This window comes from Eleginops maclovinus, chromosome 6, assembly GCF_036324505.1.
Source record: "Eleginops maclovinus isolate JMC-PN-2008 ecotype Puerto Natales chromosome 6, JC_Emac_rtc_rv5, whole genome shotgun sequence".
Classification (NCBI taxonomy): Eukaryota; Metazoa; Chordata; class Actinopteri; order Perciformes; family Eleginopidae; genus Eleginops; species Eleginops maclovinus.
Window position 1 is genome coordinate 15,742,194 of NC_086354.1, and position 19,941 is coordinate 15,762,134.

The following is a 19,941-nucleotide window of genomic DNA, read 5'->3' on the forward strand; positions in this document are numbered from 1 at the left end:
AAACCACTTTTCATCATCCTAATGTCAGTAGACACATGCACATACCACCAAACCACATAGTCATGCAGAGATGGGAATTCACTGGTCTGCTGAGCATTTCATCTGCCTGCCAAGGCCAGTATTATTCCTAAACTTCACAGTCAGCACTCAATGATCTATGAACTAACATATTGAAGCAGCGGTGGCTGATGGTGTAAACTGCATTAACACCCTGCAGGAAAACTACCACTAATTTGTGAGTTTGGACTGATTTGCTGTCATTTTGATTCCTATTATCATGTTTACTTTCTTCTTTTTGATCATGTGTTGTTATTAGTTATTATTTTATATGGTTGAATTGCAGTCCACCTAGTGTGGTGTTTATATGTAATATAAAACCTTTCAGGACAAACATTATTCTCAGATTTAGGTGACACTGGTCTCTTGCTTGCTAGTTCCATACATCTGAATGAAAAGTCTCACCTCTTGGGGCTTACTGTGACTTCAAATCAATGAAGCTGGGCTGCAAAAAGTACATTTTAACAAAGACAAGTCATTCTGTTGTAACATTTTCAAAACACACTGGGGAATAAATTGTCTGTTCTCTACTGAGGAACTGTCAGCTCTAGAATAACCAGATATTGAAAAATGAGCTATAATGGGAATACATGAATTGTCCGAAACATAATACACACAAATGGAAAGTAGTTCTTCAAAGACTGCACACACGTACAAAAACTGCAGTTTATAATTGAAATGTTAATCAGATGGAAATTAAACTTTTATGCATTTAATCCCAAATTTGTATCTATTTCACAAATAAAAAAGTACAATGACCCTCTGTTTGTGCATAAAGTCTATGTCATAAACACTGTGCTATGTTTTCGAAAAAGCATGATTAGTATTCTGCCCAATCTTCATGACTATCTACAGGCAGCCTTTCCTCGCCAGGCAAAGTTTGCATCAAACGCTTATCCTGTGTTCCCCGCAGACCACTTTGATGTTCATGCTACGGTTTATTTCATGGTGAACATTTATTTATTTCTACCATCTGTGACCATCACAATCAATCCATCGACCACAATATTACTCCTGGAGTTCCGTTTTCATCTCAAAATGTTCCCAATCGGTTCCAACCTTCATGTGTGTGTGTGTGTGTGTGTGTGTGAGAGAGAGAGAAAGAAGATTGCAAGTGGTAGGTAAGGCAATATTTTAACTGCATATAACTCTTTTGAAGATAAGTCATCCCCGCTTTCAAGGTCTGACGAACTGGATTGTTTCCCTTCTCGCATTTTCTTTGACAAATTAAAAAAATAATTTTCAAGGGCCACTAAATGTGCCCTTGACTCACTGACACTGATTCTTTTTTTTTTTGTGGCGGATATGTAATATCAAGTTGTAATTAAATGCAACACATCCTTGCTGACATAATGGGTGAATCATCACGAACAGGACGTTTACATTACTGAAATTGACATTCATCCTATAGAAAACCTCACAGCTTAAACTAAAGATTCACATAGAACCATGTCAACCCCTTGGACCCTTTGGCAAGTCAATTATTACAAACTAATGTGTGTGGAACAGGACTGCTCCATCCATAATAATTTCTATTTAAATTCCAGAGCAGAGCAGAAGCAAAGATTAAACGTTACAGTATTTCATGCTAAATTACAGACAAATGTGTGGAAAATGAAAACAACAGAAAAGTTTGAATAACATGGTGGTTGAGTTGGCTTTGCGTTCCAAGATGTTGTGTTTGAAACGAAATAGAGGCTGTAAAGGTAATGTTGTGGCTTTCGACGTTCGGCTTTTGAAAGTGAAAAGTAACCCTCTTACTGTGCTCCGAAACCTTTAGGAGACGGTGTCTGAAAAGGGTTACAAATGCCAAACAGATGTGAATACCCAAAAGTCCGCACTCAACCTTGGTTAAGAGTTTCACTTTAAATGTAATTTGCCAAAGCACCATGCCAAAAGGAAAGGTGTCTCTGTCCCCTGTAGTTTAAGAAATTATGTTCTCAAATGAGCTGAAACTGTGCAGGAAATATCATTTATGTTATGTTGCCAGACAAAGTAAAATGATATTTAATCGATGATAATCATTTTTAAACTCTCTTAAAACTAATATCATTAAAAAGTGATCATGATGCGTACTGTACTTCCAGATGTCTTTTTATGTGAGTGATTAGACTTGAGTGTACAGTTGTGAATGGGACATCAAAGAGAATTTCTGAATGGGTGGAGAGGGGCATCGGGCATGTGCACTAACATAAATGAGTGACACTAGTGTAGCTTTCCAATGAATGAAGCCTTAGCTTGACGCTCGTAACAATTTCCCTCGTCGTAATCCACATCAAAAAATCCACAGGACAACTCGGTAAATTCAACCGTTTACTTCGATTCAAGAAAAAATAAGCACAGAAAATAATGTCTTTTTACAAAGTTATAAAGTTATTCCAAAGATCGAGAGAGAGTGAGAGAGGTCAAAAAACTGTGTGGCTCCACTCTTGCATTTCCTGACTGACCCCAGATTAACCCCGAAAACTCCTCCCATGAGTGTATCAAAAATAAATTAAAAGGCACACAGTTACCAAGATGCCCCAATCAAAGTACCCATTTCCAAATATTACAGAAGTAATATAAATGAGACATTATGCATGTAAATTATTCACACACCTTTGTAACATGAATAAGTAATTAATTTAACACATTACTGTAAATATGAACTGTAACAACTTAAACCTGTAAATATTGTAAATATTCCTTCTTATTCCTTCTAACTCAATGACACATTTATTCAGTACTGTCATTTTGAATATGAACTGAATTATTGAAGTCAAAACATCAACAAACTGCATTTAGGCTCCTACAACTAGCGTACAGTGTATGGCACTTTGTTAGGATTTAAAAAAACCGAGACTGCGTTTCCAGGCATGAAAGCATTTACATTTTTAAGATTAAAATTACGCCCAAAATTAGACAATTTACGTGAGTGAGCGTGTGTATGAGCGTTTATGGATCTGGAGCTTCAGTTTATTGCAATGAAGTCTTCTGCTTCTCTGTCTAGACGTAGCCAGTCAGAGTGAGATACGCTCTCTTGTGTTTCTGCTGCCGCTCGCTCTGCTGCAGAGGAGTCAGAACACCTCGGAGACTTCATCTGGCTCACCCTATACCCAATGGGGGAAAGGTGATTTCGGAAACTGAATGGATCAGAAGCATTATTGGAAGACGTGGATATAAGCAATTCAGCAATCGTTTGTCGAGGTAAGGCAATTTTGTGTGTTGTTATTTAAACCCATCGCAATGTAAGGCTGATGTCTCTTCCAGGCTGGACAACTTTTCAAATATTCTGCAAGGCTATTAGTCATGAAAAACTACCAAACATGGCTATGAATGTGTTTTTCATCCAAATAATCAGCTCAAATATACACAACTTTATGCATTGTGATTACCTTCTTTATGTTTTTTTTAAACATGTGCGTTTTGTTCGTGCGCGCACATTGTGTGGTATTGCCGCTTCAAAATCCTAAGAATCAAGTTTGTCTAGCAGTATATTTAAAGAATATCCCAAAATGAATCTAAAAAACAGACCCAATTGAGGTAAGAATACATTCAAACTAAACCTTTAACAGTACAACAGTTGGGGGAAAAAATGCTGTTTTCTGGAATTCCATCTCACTATTTCTTTGTTTCAGTATCACTTTATTTTAGGGCAAGATATTTGGATGCATATAAGATTTACAAATCTTTCATTTTTTGGTACATAGATGATAAAAGATGATATTTTATGTGGGAGACAGCACTTATTATTGTGCTTTAAAAACTGTGATTATTTTTCAGATGGGGCTGTTAGATGAAGACATTGCCTTCCACTCAAACATCCCTGTGCCACTGGATATAACCGTGGCTGTGGTCTACTCTGTTTTTGGTGAGTAAAGTCTGCATGAATGCAAACCCATGTTGGTCTTATTTAATCACTCAACAGACAGAAATAGTTAATAACACCCATTTTTACTCGTTCTGCTGAGGCTGAAATGGTAACAGCATCGAGCAAGCCAGCACACTGTGATGCCTTGGAGCTTGGAGGCATGTTAATTGTTGTAACATACCTCCATGTATGTACAGGTATGTGTACATATAAATATATGCATCACTTCTATCTTTATTTAGTCTATTGATATATAAATCCTACATCAACAAAAAACACACATCAATGTACAGAGCCTGTAGTGTTGCAGCATGTTTAATCTGTTAAATCCAACACAACAATGTAAGCAGCCTCTGATGATAAATTCTAAATCTTGGCAATGTATACTAAAAAAACCCACCCTGCCTTTGGCAGCATTACTGGAGAATCCTTACATTTAAAGATAGCCTTAAGCTGCACTATTAGAAGGAATCCAAATTTTATTTATTAATTTCAAATATTAGTTTAATGTATTTTTAAAAACATTTTAAAATAAATATAAATGTTCAGCTTTATGCCGATATGTGTGTGTTCTGCTTCTGTTGTATTTATGTTTGTCTCATGTGTCTGCATGGTGATCAAAGCAATATAACTTCTCAAGCTGTCTCTCTGTTATGCTTTTCCTTTTACTACATGAATTAAAGAAGCAAAGAGTAGAGCAGAAGTTAGATTTCAGTATCAAACGGAAAAACCCAGGTGGATGTTGCTAACTCTTTCCCAATAAAAGTAGCTAGTATCACTAGCTCCAAAAGTCGCAAAATCTAGTGTGAAAGTCACCAAATTGGCAACACTGACCCCCAATTCTTTAATGTCTTCTGCTAGGGAACTTCCTCATAACTTGTGAGTACACACTGCTGTTAAGATATAACAGCGTGAAGATAGACTTCAGTGATGCGCAATGAGTGCCTGTGAAAGACATATTTAATGGATATTTTTACCCGAGAATTTGATTTATTGAATCCCAACCCAGTTTTAAAAATGTATATTTATGTATTTATATGATTATTTAAAGAATCAATAGATATGACAGTTTTTAGTCATTGTTCAAATCCAATCCAGGTTTAAAACATGAGAGTCTGTTGTTCATTAGTCTAACAAAATAATAAATACATGAAAACTTTCTGCCAAGGTTAATTACATTCCTGTGGCACACAATTTGCTCTGAAATCATTCATTCTGTTTTGCAGGAGTATTATCACTGTTTGGCAACAGCACGCTGCTGTACGTCTCCTTCAAGAAAAAGCACCTTCTGAAACCAGCAGAGTACTTCATCATCAACCTTGCCATTAGCGACTTGGGCCTGACTCTGTCCCTCTACCCCATGGCGATAACTTCAAGCTTCTACCACAGGTATGACACGTACTGTAGGATTAACAGGCATGAAAGCAGTACCAGAGAACGAGATACATTTATGTAAACTGATGCGTTAGAAGAAATATTGAGTAGGTATAGCTTTTATATAATACTCTCTTTCATATTTCATGGTTCACTTAACTATATGGTTGGTTAGGATGATGATTGCCTGTGAGGATATAGATATAGATTGTCATGCTCATGCTATTCTTCTTTTACCCCTCATTGATCTTTCCTCTCTGACTTGATTGTTCTATTTCTCTTTATCCCATAACCTCCTATGTAGGTGGCTGTATGGGAAAACATTGTGCTATATATATGCTTTTTGTGGCATGTTGTTTGGCATCTGCAGTCTGACTACTCTGGCCCTGCTCAGCATCGTGTGCTTTGTAAAAGTATGTTGTCCACATTATGGTAAGTTTTCAAAGAAGATTACCTTTTACTTCCAACAACATGACACAGCATTTACCATCACATCCCTAAGTGGCTGATTGTTGATATATTTGTTCAACAACACAAACTGTTAATCCCCTCCACATTAGCCTTTCTTTGATGACTGACTCAGGAGCTGCACTCCTTTCTTGTGATGTTGGTTAATTCGGTGTATTGGAGCCTTCTATTGAGGTGAAGATATTGTGTTTTCCCAAGCACAAAAGGGGTTTCTATGCATAACCTTTAATTATAAGCACTTTGTTTAGCAAAAATGTTCTGAGCCCCTTATCAACCATCGAAAAATTCCCTTTGAAAATGTGAGACAGCCAAAAGAAGATTTTTATTGCATTATTGTAAAGTCTGTGGTTTCCCATCACTGTATATTTAAGTACTCATTTCAGCACAACTTGACAGTAATTATGTCTGAGAAGATTAGACATTTAAGAGAAATATTAGTTCTCCAGTCCCCAACCCACCACTGATGAATCACAACTTCATGTGGGGAGGACAATAAGTACAAAAAGCAAATTCAAGGACCATCTATAGAGTATTTGAAAAAGCATGCTGCCCATGAAACCATAGGGGTGATTTCAACGTCCATGCACAATGGACTGTATTTACACCACAATCATTTGCTTTTTTGTCTACCTGGCCAGTGAGAAAACATGTTAATTTGGTTCTAGCTACAGTAGCTCTGGTGCAATTACTTTTAACTATGTACTTTCCTTTCAAAAATAATCAATGAAATAAATACTTCCCTGTCTGAAGATCAGTACAAAACAGTGCCCTCCAATATTAAGCCTGGAGCTACCCTAGTCCCTCTTACTGTGACAAATATTTCCATCATGTTCATGTTTTAAAGCATTCAAAATTGTCTAAAACCACCACTGCAAGCAAACAACAGATGTAATTAACATTGGGAAGACTAACGAAGGACTCTGAACGTAAAATATATTGTTAATTCTGCTTTTAACTCAAGATTCAAAGGTTTTAATTTCATATGCACATAAACTACAGTGTAGTAATGGCAATACAAATCTTAAGTGCCGACTCCTCCAACAATGCAGCAAAGTTATATAAGACATAAAACAATCAAACAAATTCAAAAATAAAATAAGATACAAATACAATAAAATAAAACTAATGAAATTGTGCACGCATAAGTCTATATACAAGTAAATAGAATATGATATACCTGCCCTTGTATATATATATATATATATATATATATATAGTGGGGCAAAAAAGTATTTAGTCAGCCACCAATTGTGCAAGTTCTCCCATTTAAAAAGATGAGAGAGGCCTGTAATTGTTATCATAGGTATACCTCAACTATGAGAGACAGAATGAGAAAAGAAAATCCAGGAAATCACATTGTAGGATTTTTAATTAATTTATTTCAAATTATTGTGGAAAATAAGTATTTGGTCAATAACAAAAGTTCATCTCAATACTTTGTTATATACCCTTTGTTGGCAATGACAGAGGTCAAACGTTTTCTGTAAGTCTTCACAAGGTTTTCACACACTGTTGCTGGTATTTTGGCCCATTCCTCCATGCAGATCTCCTCTAAAGCAGTGATGTTTTGGGGCTGTCGCTGGGCAACACGGACTTTCAACTCCCTCCAAAGATTTTCTATGGGGTTGAGATCTGGAGACTGGCTAGGCCACTCCAGGACCTTGAAATGCTTCTTACGAAGCCACTCCTTCGTTGCCCTGGCGGTGTGTTTGGGATCATTGTCATGCTGAAAGACCCAGCCATGCTTCATCTTCAGTGCCCTTGCTGATGGAAGGAGGTTTTCACTCAAAATCTCACGATACATGGCCCCATTCATTCTTTCCTTTACACGGATCAGTCGTCCTGGTCCCTTTGCAGAAAAACAGCCCCAAAGCATGATGTTTCCACCCCCATGCTTCACAGTAGGTATGGTGTTCTTTGGATGCAACTCTGCATTCTTTCTCCTCCAAACACGACGAGTTGAGTTTTTACCAAAAAGTTCTATTTTGGTTTCATCTGACCATATGACATTCTCCCAATCCTCTTCTGGATCATCCAAATGCCCTCTAGCAAACTTCAGACGGGCCTGGTCATGTACTGGCTTAAGCAGGGGGACACGTCTGGAACTGCAGGATTTAAGTCCCTGGCGGCGTAGTGTGTTACTGATGGTAGCCTCTGTTACTTTGGTCCCAGCTCTCTGCAGGTCATTCACTAGGTCCCCCTGTGTGGTTCTGGGATTTTTGCTCACCGTTCTTGTGATCATTTTGACCCCACGGGGTGAGATCTTGCGTGGAGCCCCAGATCAAGGGAGATTAGCAGTGGTCTTGTATGTCTTCCATTTTCTAATAATTGCTCCCACAGTTGATTTCTTCACACCAAGCTGCTTACCTATTGCAGATTCAGTTTTCCCAGCCTGGTGCAGGTCTACAATTTTGTCTCTGGTCTCCTTTGACAGCTCTTTGGTCTTGGCCATAGTGGAGTTTGGAGTATGACTGTTTGAGGTTGTGGACAGGTGTCTTTTATACTGATAACGAGTTCAAAAAGGTGCCATTAATACAGGTAACGAGTGGAGGACAGAGGAGCCTCTTAAAGAAGAAGTTACAGGTCTGTGAGAGCCAGAAATCTTGCTTGTTTGTAGGTGACCAAATACTTATTTTACAGAGGAATTTACCAATTAATTCATTAAAAATCCTACAATGTGATTTCCTGGATTTTTTTTCTCATTTTGTCTCTCATAGTTGAGGTATACCTATGATAAAAATTACCGGCCTCTCATCTTTTTAAATGGGAGAACTTGCACAATTGGTGGCTGACTAAATACTTTTTTGCCCCACTGTATATATATAACGTACAGTAAGATAATGTACAGTAAGAGGAAATTAAATACTGTTTTTTTTACAGTGATAGCTACTATATATATATATATATATATATATATATATATATATGACTGCATGAATAGTAAAATATAAACAACATGTTTTTTATTCACAGGTAACAGGTTTAACTCTGTTCACGGCCGTCTGCTCATTGCCTGTGCTTGGTTCTATGCCCTGTTGTTTGCCGGCTCTCCGCTGGCCAACTGGGGGAAATATGGACCTGAGCCTTATGGCACCGCCTGTTGCATTGACTGGCGCCTGTCTAATCAGCACTCGACAGCACGTTCCTTCACTGTGGCACTGTTCATCTTTTGCTACATCCTTCCATGCTTTGTTATTGTAGCGTCTTACTCGTGCATTCTGGTCACAGTGAATGTATCACGTAGAAATATGGAGCAGCATGCATCGAGGAAGACACACATGAGCAGCATCCAGACAATTATAATTAAGGTGAGATGATACACACCTCTCCATTTTAAAATATCCTTTTGCGTACTGGTTTAGAAATGAAATGTTCTTATGGTCTTTTCTAGTACAAATTAAATGATTATGCACCCACCATACTGTGTCTTTGCTTGATCACACCCCGGGAGGGTGTTATTAATCCTCTGGGATCAGCAAGAAATCAGAGCTTCTGCTAAAGACAAGACTCTGGTGTAGATTCTTGTCTCTAGTCACTCCTCCAGAAATTGGAAATCACCTGAATAGATCCTTCAGTGATAGAAGATCTATTCCGGTCATTATCAGCAGGAATTGGCTCTGGAGTTACTGTAATGGATGAGAAGCTACCTGCTGCTTTTGATGATTGTAATCATCATATAACCTTCTCCGTTAGAAGAACTCCAATTCAAACAGCTACGGATCACAATGCCCATGTGGCTTTCGACTGACGCAAGTCATTAAACACTTCAGGTTCACCTTGTGCTTTTAAAGGATATGTGTTGTGATTTATTGTTTATACACTATTGTCACAATAGTGCAAAGACACCAAAACAAACAACAAAGTGATTCTTCAATCAAATACACTGTTTTCTCATCTTTTATCTATTTCTTCCCAGTTAAGTGTTGCTGTCTGCATCGGTTTCTTTGCGGCATGGAGTCCGTATGCTGTGGTGTCCATGTGGGCTGCCTTTGGTCACGTTGAGAACATCCCTCCTCTGGCATTTGCTTTGCCAGCCATGTTTGCCAAGTCGTCCACCATCTACAACCCAATCATCTACCTAATGCTGAGGCCAAACGTTCGCAAGGTGATGCGCACGGACCTTGTTGCTCTATGCCACGTCTTTCTGAATTGCTGTCAATGCACCCAGGGGTCAGCAAATTGCTGCTCCAAGACAGAGGTCAGGGTCCGAATTCGCTCAATCCACAGACAGACAAACCCATTCCCTTCATCCAACTACTCTGCTCAACCTCCTATAGAAACAATACACTGCAAGGATCCTTTTGAATGCTTCAGACACTACCCTCAAATGTGCAGCGTCACTAACCCTGCCAATGAAGACCCATCTAAAGATCTAGATAATACAATTGCCCAAACACAAAAGCAGAAGACTCAAAATGTTTGCAAAAAGTCACACAAAAAGTCTCTGCTGGCCATCATGTGTGCAAAAAGGACTTCAGAAATAGACAACTTTCATATTAATTTGGAGATGGTTCCAGGCCATGCAAAAGTCGCTTGGCCTTGATATTGATCTCAATTTACAATGTTTACAGAATATCTTTGGACTTATTTTGCAAGTTATGTTCTTTAAGATGTGGCATTCATTCATTTATATATTTCAGGAAATCTTGTTCAGCAATGTACCGTATGCTCCTTGTAGCTCATTTATCTTTTGTGACCCACTATATTTTTATTTGGTTAATATGACAGAGTAGTATTTAATCATTTGAAGTGAATGTAATTTACAATTTGTTATATTTGCACTGAATTCTTATTTTTTGCCTTGCAATTGGCAGTGTATCGCCTTTTGAGTCAAACCACCCTCAAAATGATTGTGCCAGGGCTACGTGGCTCAAGATGGATAGGATTGGGACTTTTATCAAAGTTGACAAAAAGTGCCAGTTTTTATACTTTTTTTCAGATTCAGGTAACATCTACGAAAGTCTCCAAATTCATAGACTAGATTTAAGGTGTTGAGGAATTGTAGCAACTTAATTTTAAATCTATATTTGACTGCCTAAAACATTCCGTGTAGCACTACTGGCAGCATCCTCTTTGTGGAATTACTGTACCTGTGTATTACCTTAAAAATGCTAGATTTAATGAAGATTTCCTATTTTACTTTGACGTTTGCATAAGCTTGGTCAAATTGGATGGGTAGCAAGTTTCAACATAATTGGAAGAATACTGTTTATACTGTGACAGTCAATTGAAGCTCCAGAAAACTTGATTTTAATGTTGTTTTCTAATCGTCAAATATCAACGGTTGAATCTGTATGTTTAAAAGTAAAAAAAACATTATAACAACATAATATTCATTATGAGCCTGCAACAAACAAAGATAATATCATCTGTTTAATCAGGACTGTATGGATGTGGTTTGATTGACTGTGATAAAACAATAACTATTATCAGATGATGGTTCAAATATTGCTAAATCCATATCGGTGCAAACATAACAGTTTTTTTTCAAATAAGCCCAACACATCTCAAATCAGTGACGGTAGCTTCAGGAAAAATAAACACACAAAGCGGGCATTTGATATAACCAATACTGATTTAACTTTGAAAATAATAATAATGGCAATAAAGGCAAATGTGAGTGGGACAAAGAACTGATATACAGAAGTATACCATGTTGTAGAAATGATTGTACAGTTTTGACTGCTCACTACAAAGTAATTATCTAATATAAATACATAACATAAAAAATGTACGCTTTAACTGTTGAGCCTACAGTTAAGAGTCATTTTAAAGCTAACATTCTGCACTTTAAAGACATGGATACTTGATTAGCAAGTACTTGTAGACCCTATTAAGGGCTTGATATTTGATTTAGCAATCTGCTGTTGCTGTTATCTTAGTAAAGCATGGGTTAAACCTCAGGCAATTGGCTGCTAACTGCGGGTGTCTGCTGATTATGAGCAACTAATACAGTATCTATCATTTGTATAGTTTCTATACTTTGATACCATGAGTCTCACTGTTCTACACAGATTTGTCCTGGATGATGGCGTTGCAGGAGAACAAAAATACAACTCATTTCAAAAGTGGTAAAATCATCATTACCCTGCCCTACCTCTTATTGTTTACATGTGACAACTGCAGGTTTACAGTTCATGGTGCTTGATCAATTATCCATGTACTCACTGTAAAACAAAATGTGGCACCATAAAACGATTGTTATGGTACTGCACATTAATGTCTATCTATCTGTATTTAGTGAATTCAAGTCAATATTTTTGTATACAATGAAAATGGGATGTCTTTAGTTGTTTTGTATCATATGTTTGTCACTACAATAGAGGGAAATGGAAGAAAGACATGAAACAAACAATCAATGCAATCTAATATGCAGCTGCAGATCAATGTAAAAGTGGAAAAAGACTATCAAGTTCATGCTGTTTGTAATTGTTGTCGTTTGTTAATCCATTATAAAGTTAACACGACTGGAATATGACTTATGCATTCTCTCAGGACCAAATATCTGACGGATCAAACATTTATTTTTCAGACACTCACTGAATTATTAACCGCACATTATCCGGTAGACCAACTGCTGTTTCATCTTTTCTAATTACAATCTTACGAAATGTCCTTATTGTCATGTTAAATATGTCGCTGATGCAAGGCATGCTGTTTTAATTAACAAAAGTATTTAAATTAAACAACAGGGTGCCATTTTAATATCATGCATAGATTTATAGAACCTGGATGTAATTACTTTAAAAAAACTAGAAAGCCTGTTCACATTTGTATACCAGGACATTATTAATTATCATTCATGGGTTGAAAGGAATCACTGTCATAGTGTTTAGTGGAGATAATATAAAACCTACCATGGGAAAGAGAACAGCAGTGGCTATCACTACAGCTCATCATCAGATCACCATCATCTGTAATCCCTTTAATGGAAGTTCAAACGGTATTTTAATGAAAACAGAAAGAGAAAATTAGTCTTCCCATCAGGTGTATTGGGGAAGTAAAAAGAAAATAATCCACTGTTTAGAATATCTACATACTACAACACTTCCATGCCCATATTTAAATGATAGTCTGTCATTGTATGCAGAGCCCTTTAGATTCTAATGTGGGGTTTTAATGTCATCATTGTGTATGTCGGATCAAAAATACAAAATAATTGATGTTATTGTACATTTCGACTTCAGTTATGTGGCTTGTCTTGAAGGGCAATTAGCTTTTGAGTGATGTGATATTTAGGAAGTCCCAATTCCATACTGTTTACTGCATACAGTAAATATATAATATTTGAGTATATTGTCTTAGCATTAGAAAATGTCCAAATACTTAATTATTTGAAAGAAAATGATACAAAATGTTAATCAAACAGCAACCTTTAAAAGACTGCAATCCAAACTTCTAAATACATCAAGACAGATCATTTAAAAGTAATTAACATTGAAGTTCAATTATTTGTTTCTTTAAAAGCTTTTCACAAAACAGTTTGTTCATTTTTCTGTCCCTCTCTGAACACTTTTCAATTTACTTTGCGTATGGTACTGTGAATAAAAGTGTTAATCAAGACAAAAGTAAATAAGTATTTTTGACAAAATTCTCAACGTACCCTGAGATTATGGATGACGTCTGAAATAGGGATACAGATACAGTACAGTGTATAATTGAAGTCTAAACTCAGTCATTTAGAAGTGACAGCTCTGTTATTGTTTTTATTACATAGATATCAGTCAACGAGTAGCAGGGGATTCCATCTGTTGGAAATACTAATATAAAAGTAAAACCATCTTAAAAGTGTGTCGTGCCATCCACGTAACAGATGAAATTAATTTACTTTGGGATTGTATTAACATTTGTTCAGTTTATTTAGAATGTCCAAGTGGCTTTTAAAATACATCTGGTTTTGGGTAAAGCTTGTTGAGTATTTGAAGAAGAACACAATGAAGACTTTTTTTGTAATTAAAAAGGAACAAAACATAAAATCATCTCAAAGAAAATATCATCTTTGGATGGAGGACAAATCTTGTAATTGAAAATGCTATACAGTACACCACAGCAGCTTATCAGTTTAAAGGCAATCTGATATAATGAGAGTGAATCCACACACTGATCATTCAAAGAAATAGCTAAATGCCTAGTCTTTCTGTTTGTGTTGGGATGTAATAAATGTTTACCACACACCATTCAATTGTCCCTTAATAAGAGTTCATTATTCAGTTTAAGCTACAGTAACTGTGCACAAACACAAAACAATCAGCACATTATTTGCAATATGCGTAAAATATACTTATCATTCAGGCTCTTATTACTATTAAAACAGATTTTAAAATTCCATATTAAGAAAAACCTTACATTTTAACAAGCTTGTCTTGTTACTGAAACTTCTCAAAAAGATATATTTGGTAGAAAAAAAAGGTATAAAGTCAAGTGGTAACGTTCACATAAAAGCCAAGTCCGGGTATAATTTCCTCAAAATGAGATCCAGTTCCAGAAAGTGAAAACGGTTCACAGGGAGCTCTAACGGTTTTAAAAAGTAACAAAGAAACGTTTCAGTAAAGAAGTAAAGTGAGCTCTTTGGTTTTCAGTATGCCATTTTTAATGCTTGGAGCAAGACACATCTGTGGGCGAGAGAAGATATTTAACATGTGTCCCATAAAACCAAAATTAATACATATTTGGGTTGAGAGAAAACGTTCAAATGTTGCAAACGGTTCATAAAAAGTGACCCTCATGATCAGAAAGTCTTTTAGACGCAAAGAGGTAAAAAGTTTATCAGATCTAGAAGGAAGAACTGCAGGAGTCCAATATTTTCTGGATGACATCTATCTTTATGTTACCTTCCAGAGCACGACAAAGCTTCCCAATTGTGCAGCCAATACTTCCCTCCTTCATTTTCCACCGATCCAGCATTTGGTGCACCATCTCTGGGAGGCCATCACGGTAACAGTCGTGCTCAATGGTTTCTATTTCCACAGCAGTCAGACCCAGTCGCCGTGCACATCCCTTCCATTTTTTACCGATGTTGTCCCTCAGTATATCCAGGTGATCCTCTGTCACGGCATGGTCCTCTGAAGGAAACAAAAGATACATATTTGAGGACGACTTCATTCAACACTCATGACAAATTGTTTAAAGTTTACCTCTGAATTTTTAACAATGAAATACCTTTGGATTATTTGAAAACTGTTGTTTTTATCTGACCTGACCTGTTTGATTATTTTCTGACATTTGACAGCAAAACAATAATATGCAATACATGTTTGTTTAGATTGCAGCCCCGATTAGTAACCTATTTGCAAACTGAACAGCAAACAAATAGACAAACTATTATCTGTGTAACATGAAAGAAGAATTGCCATGGTTTACCATATTTCAAAATGCCTTCTTTGATTGGAGAATAAGCTGTGGCATTCGAAAGCAGAGACATCGAACTATTGGAGGACTCGGGACCTCTGATACTCATCAAGTTGTTGCTCCCAATCTGGATCCCACTCGCGTTCTGAATGAAAAGAGATCCTGAAACAGGCACAAGGCAAGAACACATGAACACAGTCTCTCCAACATGTCAATCAAAGCTGACAGCTGTGAAAAGCTCAGGCATCTAGAGCAAGCATTTACTGAAGAAATACTTGATCAAAAAGACATGTTTGTTTGTACCTGGATCTTGTTTTGAGAAGCCCTTTGAAGGCATTTGGAGACCCCCAGGGTTGATATCAGGAGCAGACGTATCAGACACTGGGTAAGCTGGGCAGGACCGCTGGCGGTCCAAGTGGGAGTGTGGATGTTGCTGGTTGTATTGTGATAGAGAGGGGCTGCTGGCAGACAGTGGAAATTGGGATGAAGAAGGTAAGGAGGAATTCATGGAATCATAGAGACCAGCAGTAGGGCGATACAATGCCTCCTCCTGACTGGTGGGCTGCACTGCCTCAGCTTTTGTCCAGGAATGGACAGAGGATGCATACGAGGGTCTGTCTGGTTCTGGTTGCCGAATAGCTTGATCTGAATTGCTGAAGTGGTTTTGCAGGAAAGGATTTGAGTTGCTGTGATGGAGGGTAGCGTCAGGCTGGATCTCACAGTTGTAGCTGCCATTTTTGTGGTACCAATACTCCCGAGCCAGCTTCTCCTCCAAAACTGAAGGGCTGCTGAATGCCTTTGCGTCCGTCTGAATAGACTCCACAGGTTGCTCATATTGGATGTCATGCATGTCCTCAATGCTGGCTTCAACTGGCCCAGGTGCACTTCTTTCTGAACTCACCAAGGGAGCGGGGCCATCTGCAGGGTGAGGAGACATGTTAAAGCAATAAAGCTACTTGATCCCACAATCTTTTTCTAGCTTTCCGAGGGTCGAGAACATACATGTTATACATCTTGCACAGGGTGGACATGAGTGTATAGATTATAATCAGGTGATCAAGATTACCAACAGTGCTCACCTGTCAAAGAACATTCCTGGGTCATTGACAAATTTTTCATCTTCTCAACAAGTTCCTCAGGGCCTTCATATGATTTCTGCATGAAAATCAAGGACAGAAATTGTATCGATATTGCCTTTCTTTACTTCACCTCTTTTTACTTCACTTCACTGTGCATAGAGGATGAGATTGTTACATTGAATCATAAAAATATATATTTACCCTCAACTCGTGTAAATCTTCCTCTACAAGAGGTTCAAGCTTTTCCACATAGAAAGGCAGAAGGAAGTGATAGCCCTCTGCAAAAAAGGAAAAGATAGGTAAAAAAAACATATACAATTTTTACAATAATTGAACATATTAATGATTGTAAAAAAAACAAGAATAACCACGAATCATTTGAATGTTATTTTCTTTGTTTCTAAATACATAGGACTGTAATTTTCCACGGAGCCACATTCGATTGTATGCCAGCTTTTTATATTCACAAAGTGCACCTTCAAATGTTGGACGTTGCAGCGGATAGTGATCCCAGCCCCTCTTCATGAGCTGAATGATCTCTACAGGGGTGTCCTCTGGAATAAGGTTCTCTGCAGGTCGGTCCCCATTTCGGACGCACTGGCTGATCTGTTCTTCACTCCTTGCATCTAGAAATATAGAATTTAATTCAGTTGTTGATTTATGAATTTGACCTATTTAACTAGTTCACCACAAAATCAGTCAGTTGAGGTCTAAAAACTGAGCCTCAACATTTATTATTGGTTTACTTGAGGATTTTTTTGCCATCGCAACTCACTTGCATACGGCTTTTGCCCTGTGAGGATGACCCAAACTACGATTGCAAGGCTGTAGACATCAGACTTCTCAGTAGATGTTGTGTGTATACTCTCCAGGTGCTCAGGGGCCATGTAGCTCAGTGTGCCAGCGCCTCTCATCCCTTCTGATTGCCCTTTACGACTCCTTCTGCGGGACTCCTCCCTTGTGAGTTTGCTCCACGTCAGGCAGGTGGCCAGGCCAAGGTCTGCAATCTATGAAAGCAAAACCAAAACATTTGGGATTACATTAAATGTATGTGCTTGCTGTCAGAATCATAAATGGGGTGTAGTGTGTAATATACCTTGATGTGAAAATCCTTGTCAACTAAAATGTTTTCCGGCTTGATGTCCTTGTGTATGACGTGTCTCTCTGTCAGGTAAATCATCCCTTCCAAAACCTCTAAGATGATTCTGCACTTGATGGATAGTGGCACGCGCACCTTGGAAGAATTAACTGTTTTTTATAATTGAATTCATATATATATATAAAAAAGCCTGCAAACTATGAATGAAATGAAATGTGCTCACCATCTCTAGCATAACTGACAGGTTGCCTCTGGGGAGGAGTTCCATAACAAGCGAGCAGTCTCTATCTTCCATGATCACACCCAGCAGCTTTACCACCCTTTCATGGTTCAGGCTGGCCATGATGTTCCCCTCCTCCAGCAGTGACTTTTTATTCTCCCTGAAAAGTGCAGTATTAGTACAAGTAGTAAGAACCAGATATCCGCCTGACAAGAGGCATAACCTGGATACGGTTGAGTATACAATATTTGCTCTCAGTTACAATCATTTATCATTTAGACAAAATGTGACAATAACAATGAATGAAAGAATACATCCATTTATTGTTATCCTGCACACAGTGAAATACAGATTTAAATTTAGCTAAAAAGAGCACTTATGGATCAGTACTGGTATTGATATGCTAGTAAAATGTTAGGTGTCCTTGCTATAAATAACAGTAAAATCAGAATCGGAAATTTCCTTGTAAGATATCCAATTTATGGTTGCAATTAAAATATAATGTATTTAATGTTTTTTGGGCTGTGAATTTAAAACAAAGTGCATCAACACAGAATTTGCTGGCATGTTCTGAAAAAAAACAGATGATGGACCTAGACCACATCCGTATTTCAAGTAATTTTCTTCATTGTCCTGTTTAAAGGAAGTAAAAAAAATCTTAGCTTCTTCCTTACGCCAAATCTGGACATGTACAGCTAAACTTGGATTACACAATATTTTACACAGGCGACATTCTTTTATCAGTATCATAGGAGATAATACAATTATCCTGTCAAAAAAAATTATCAGTCACTGCATGTTGTAGCCTGACTGGACACATGATGCAAGTTACCATTGAAGCGAGGGGGAATACCCCGCAGACCAACACTGCATTCAGTAACACAGAACTTACTCGTTGCGAATAGGGCCTGTATACATGGTCTTCAACACCACCTGGCCGAGGGTTACATGGTAGCAGAGGTAAACGTCTCCAAACCCTCCGTAGTCCAGGGCCTCTTTTCTGATCAGATCAGCCGATTTCATTTGAAATGAAGACTGTGGCGCGGTGGCCATCCCTGTAAAATATCACAATAAAACAGCTGAACGATACACACCACAACTTAGGGGAAACAGCATAACAAAAAGGCTTGCATCCGTAAATTGCAGAATAAAGAAATGAGGTAACGGGTAAAGTTATCCGACAGTTTCAGCGACAATAACTTTACTCTGGAAAATGTTTACTAAACTCTTAACTCGACGAACAACATTATAAACCACAACCGCCATTAATATTGTCAATATATCGGGTAACCCACCTAAAAATTGCTGTACAAGATACAGTAAGCAACGCTGGGGCACTTGGTATGTAGTTCCGGGATTTCCGCGACGTCCTCCTTCAAAAACGAAACTCTTTGGACATAAAAAAACTACAAACAGGCTCAAAAGTCGATACCAGATCAGGAGGACCAACAAACTCAGATATATATTTATGTATGAAAATAAAAACAAAAAGCAACGAAACACCATATGAAAACCATACAGATTATAATGAAAACACAAATGCAGGATGCAAAATTAAGTAATTTTCTGTCTTACTCGGTGTTGTGAAACAAAATTCCTCTAAAAAGAGCCCCATTGTAAATCTTAATGCGTGGTTTAGTCGCCACCTATTGGTGAAATTAAATATCACAGTCCAAACCATCTTGCGTTCCCCTGTAACTCTGGCTTTTAAATGGGAGATTTGATGTTGATACCATACTGTTCTACTTAGCTTTGCCTCCATACAATGTAAAGCTGTGTCAAAACATAATTTGTCATCTAAGAGAGCAAAGCCTTAACAGAACCATCAAAAAGAATGAGGAAGAGAAAAACAATTTTGGAAGCACAATTTCACAGCAGCAGAGCTAATAATGCCTTAGCTTTAAGTTAAAAAACAAATAAACAAGTTCATTGATCAAACACGTGTGCGTGTTTATGTGAAATTGAAGCAGAAAACCACTTGATTTGTAACCCCTGCCAGCATAGGCGATGTATGACAGGTAGGCCTACATCTTGGGCAGCCTGAACGCCCATACTATAAATTCCTCCTGTTGCACACTAAAACCACTTCAAAGCAGTTGGATATGTACTTGTATTGCAGTGTCACGTTTTCCTGGGCAACATATGTTGTTGTCTCTCTATAATTCAGGATTATTGCTGGTAATCTTCAGCTAATTTAGAGAACTATTCTGCTGTGCAGTTTATCTACCACTGTGATTGAACAGAAAAGTCCATTTATTTGGATTATTTCTATGGAAACTCCAGCAAGTTGTTTAATAAATGGCGGTTGGATTCATTTTGTTAATGGTGCATTATCAGTCAGCTTTTCCAATAATTCCATGCACTAAAACAACTTTATTATCAACAGCACACATGATTTCAGGTATTAAATTATGATATTATGGCTATTTTAGACTAATACAGACCA

The 19,941-nt window shown here is 37.6% G+C and overlaps 2 protein-coding genes across 2 annotated transcripts; one reads left to right on the forward strand and one right to left on the reverse strand.

Annotated features, from left to right (window-relative positions):
* Positions 1–183: 183 nt before the first annotated feature.
* opn7a (opsin 7, group member a) lies at positions 184–13,909 on the forward strand. Its single transcript, XM_063886118.1, has 7 exons — positions 184–235; positions 3,047–3,243; positions 3,820–3,907; positions 5,134–5,296; positions 5,586–5,713; positions 8,723–9,057; positions 9,666–13,909. Exons 3-7 carry the CDS (start codon positions 3,820–3,822, stop codon positions 10,290–10,292), a joined length of 1,341 nt encoding a protein of 446 aa, XP_063742188.1. The 5' UTR covers positions 184–235; positions 3,047–3,243; the 3' UTR covers positions 10,293–13,909.
* Positions 13,428–18,947, reverse strand: ripk1l (receptor (TNFRSF)-interacting serine-threonine kinase 1, like). The gene is made up of 11 exons (XM_063886117.1): positions 18,791–18,947; positions 18,388–18,550; positions 17,499–17,655; positions 17,273–17,410; positions 16,952–17,183; positions 16,653–16,802; positions 16,378–16,454; positions 16,177–16,252; positions 15,401–16,015; positions 15,110–15,259; positions 13,428–14,811 (listed from the first exon to the last, which is right to left on the reverse strand). The coding sequence occupies exons 2-11, from the start codon at positions 18,546–18,548 to the stop codon at positions 14,522–14,524; spliced, it is 2,046 nt and encodes a 681-aa protein (XP_063742187.1). The 5' UTR covers positions 18,549–18,550; positions 18,791–18,947; the 3' UTR covers positions 13,428–14,521.
* Positions 18,948–19,941: the final 994 nt, after the last annotated feature.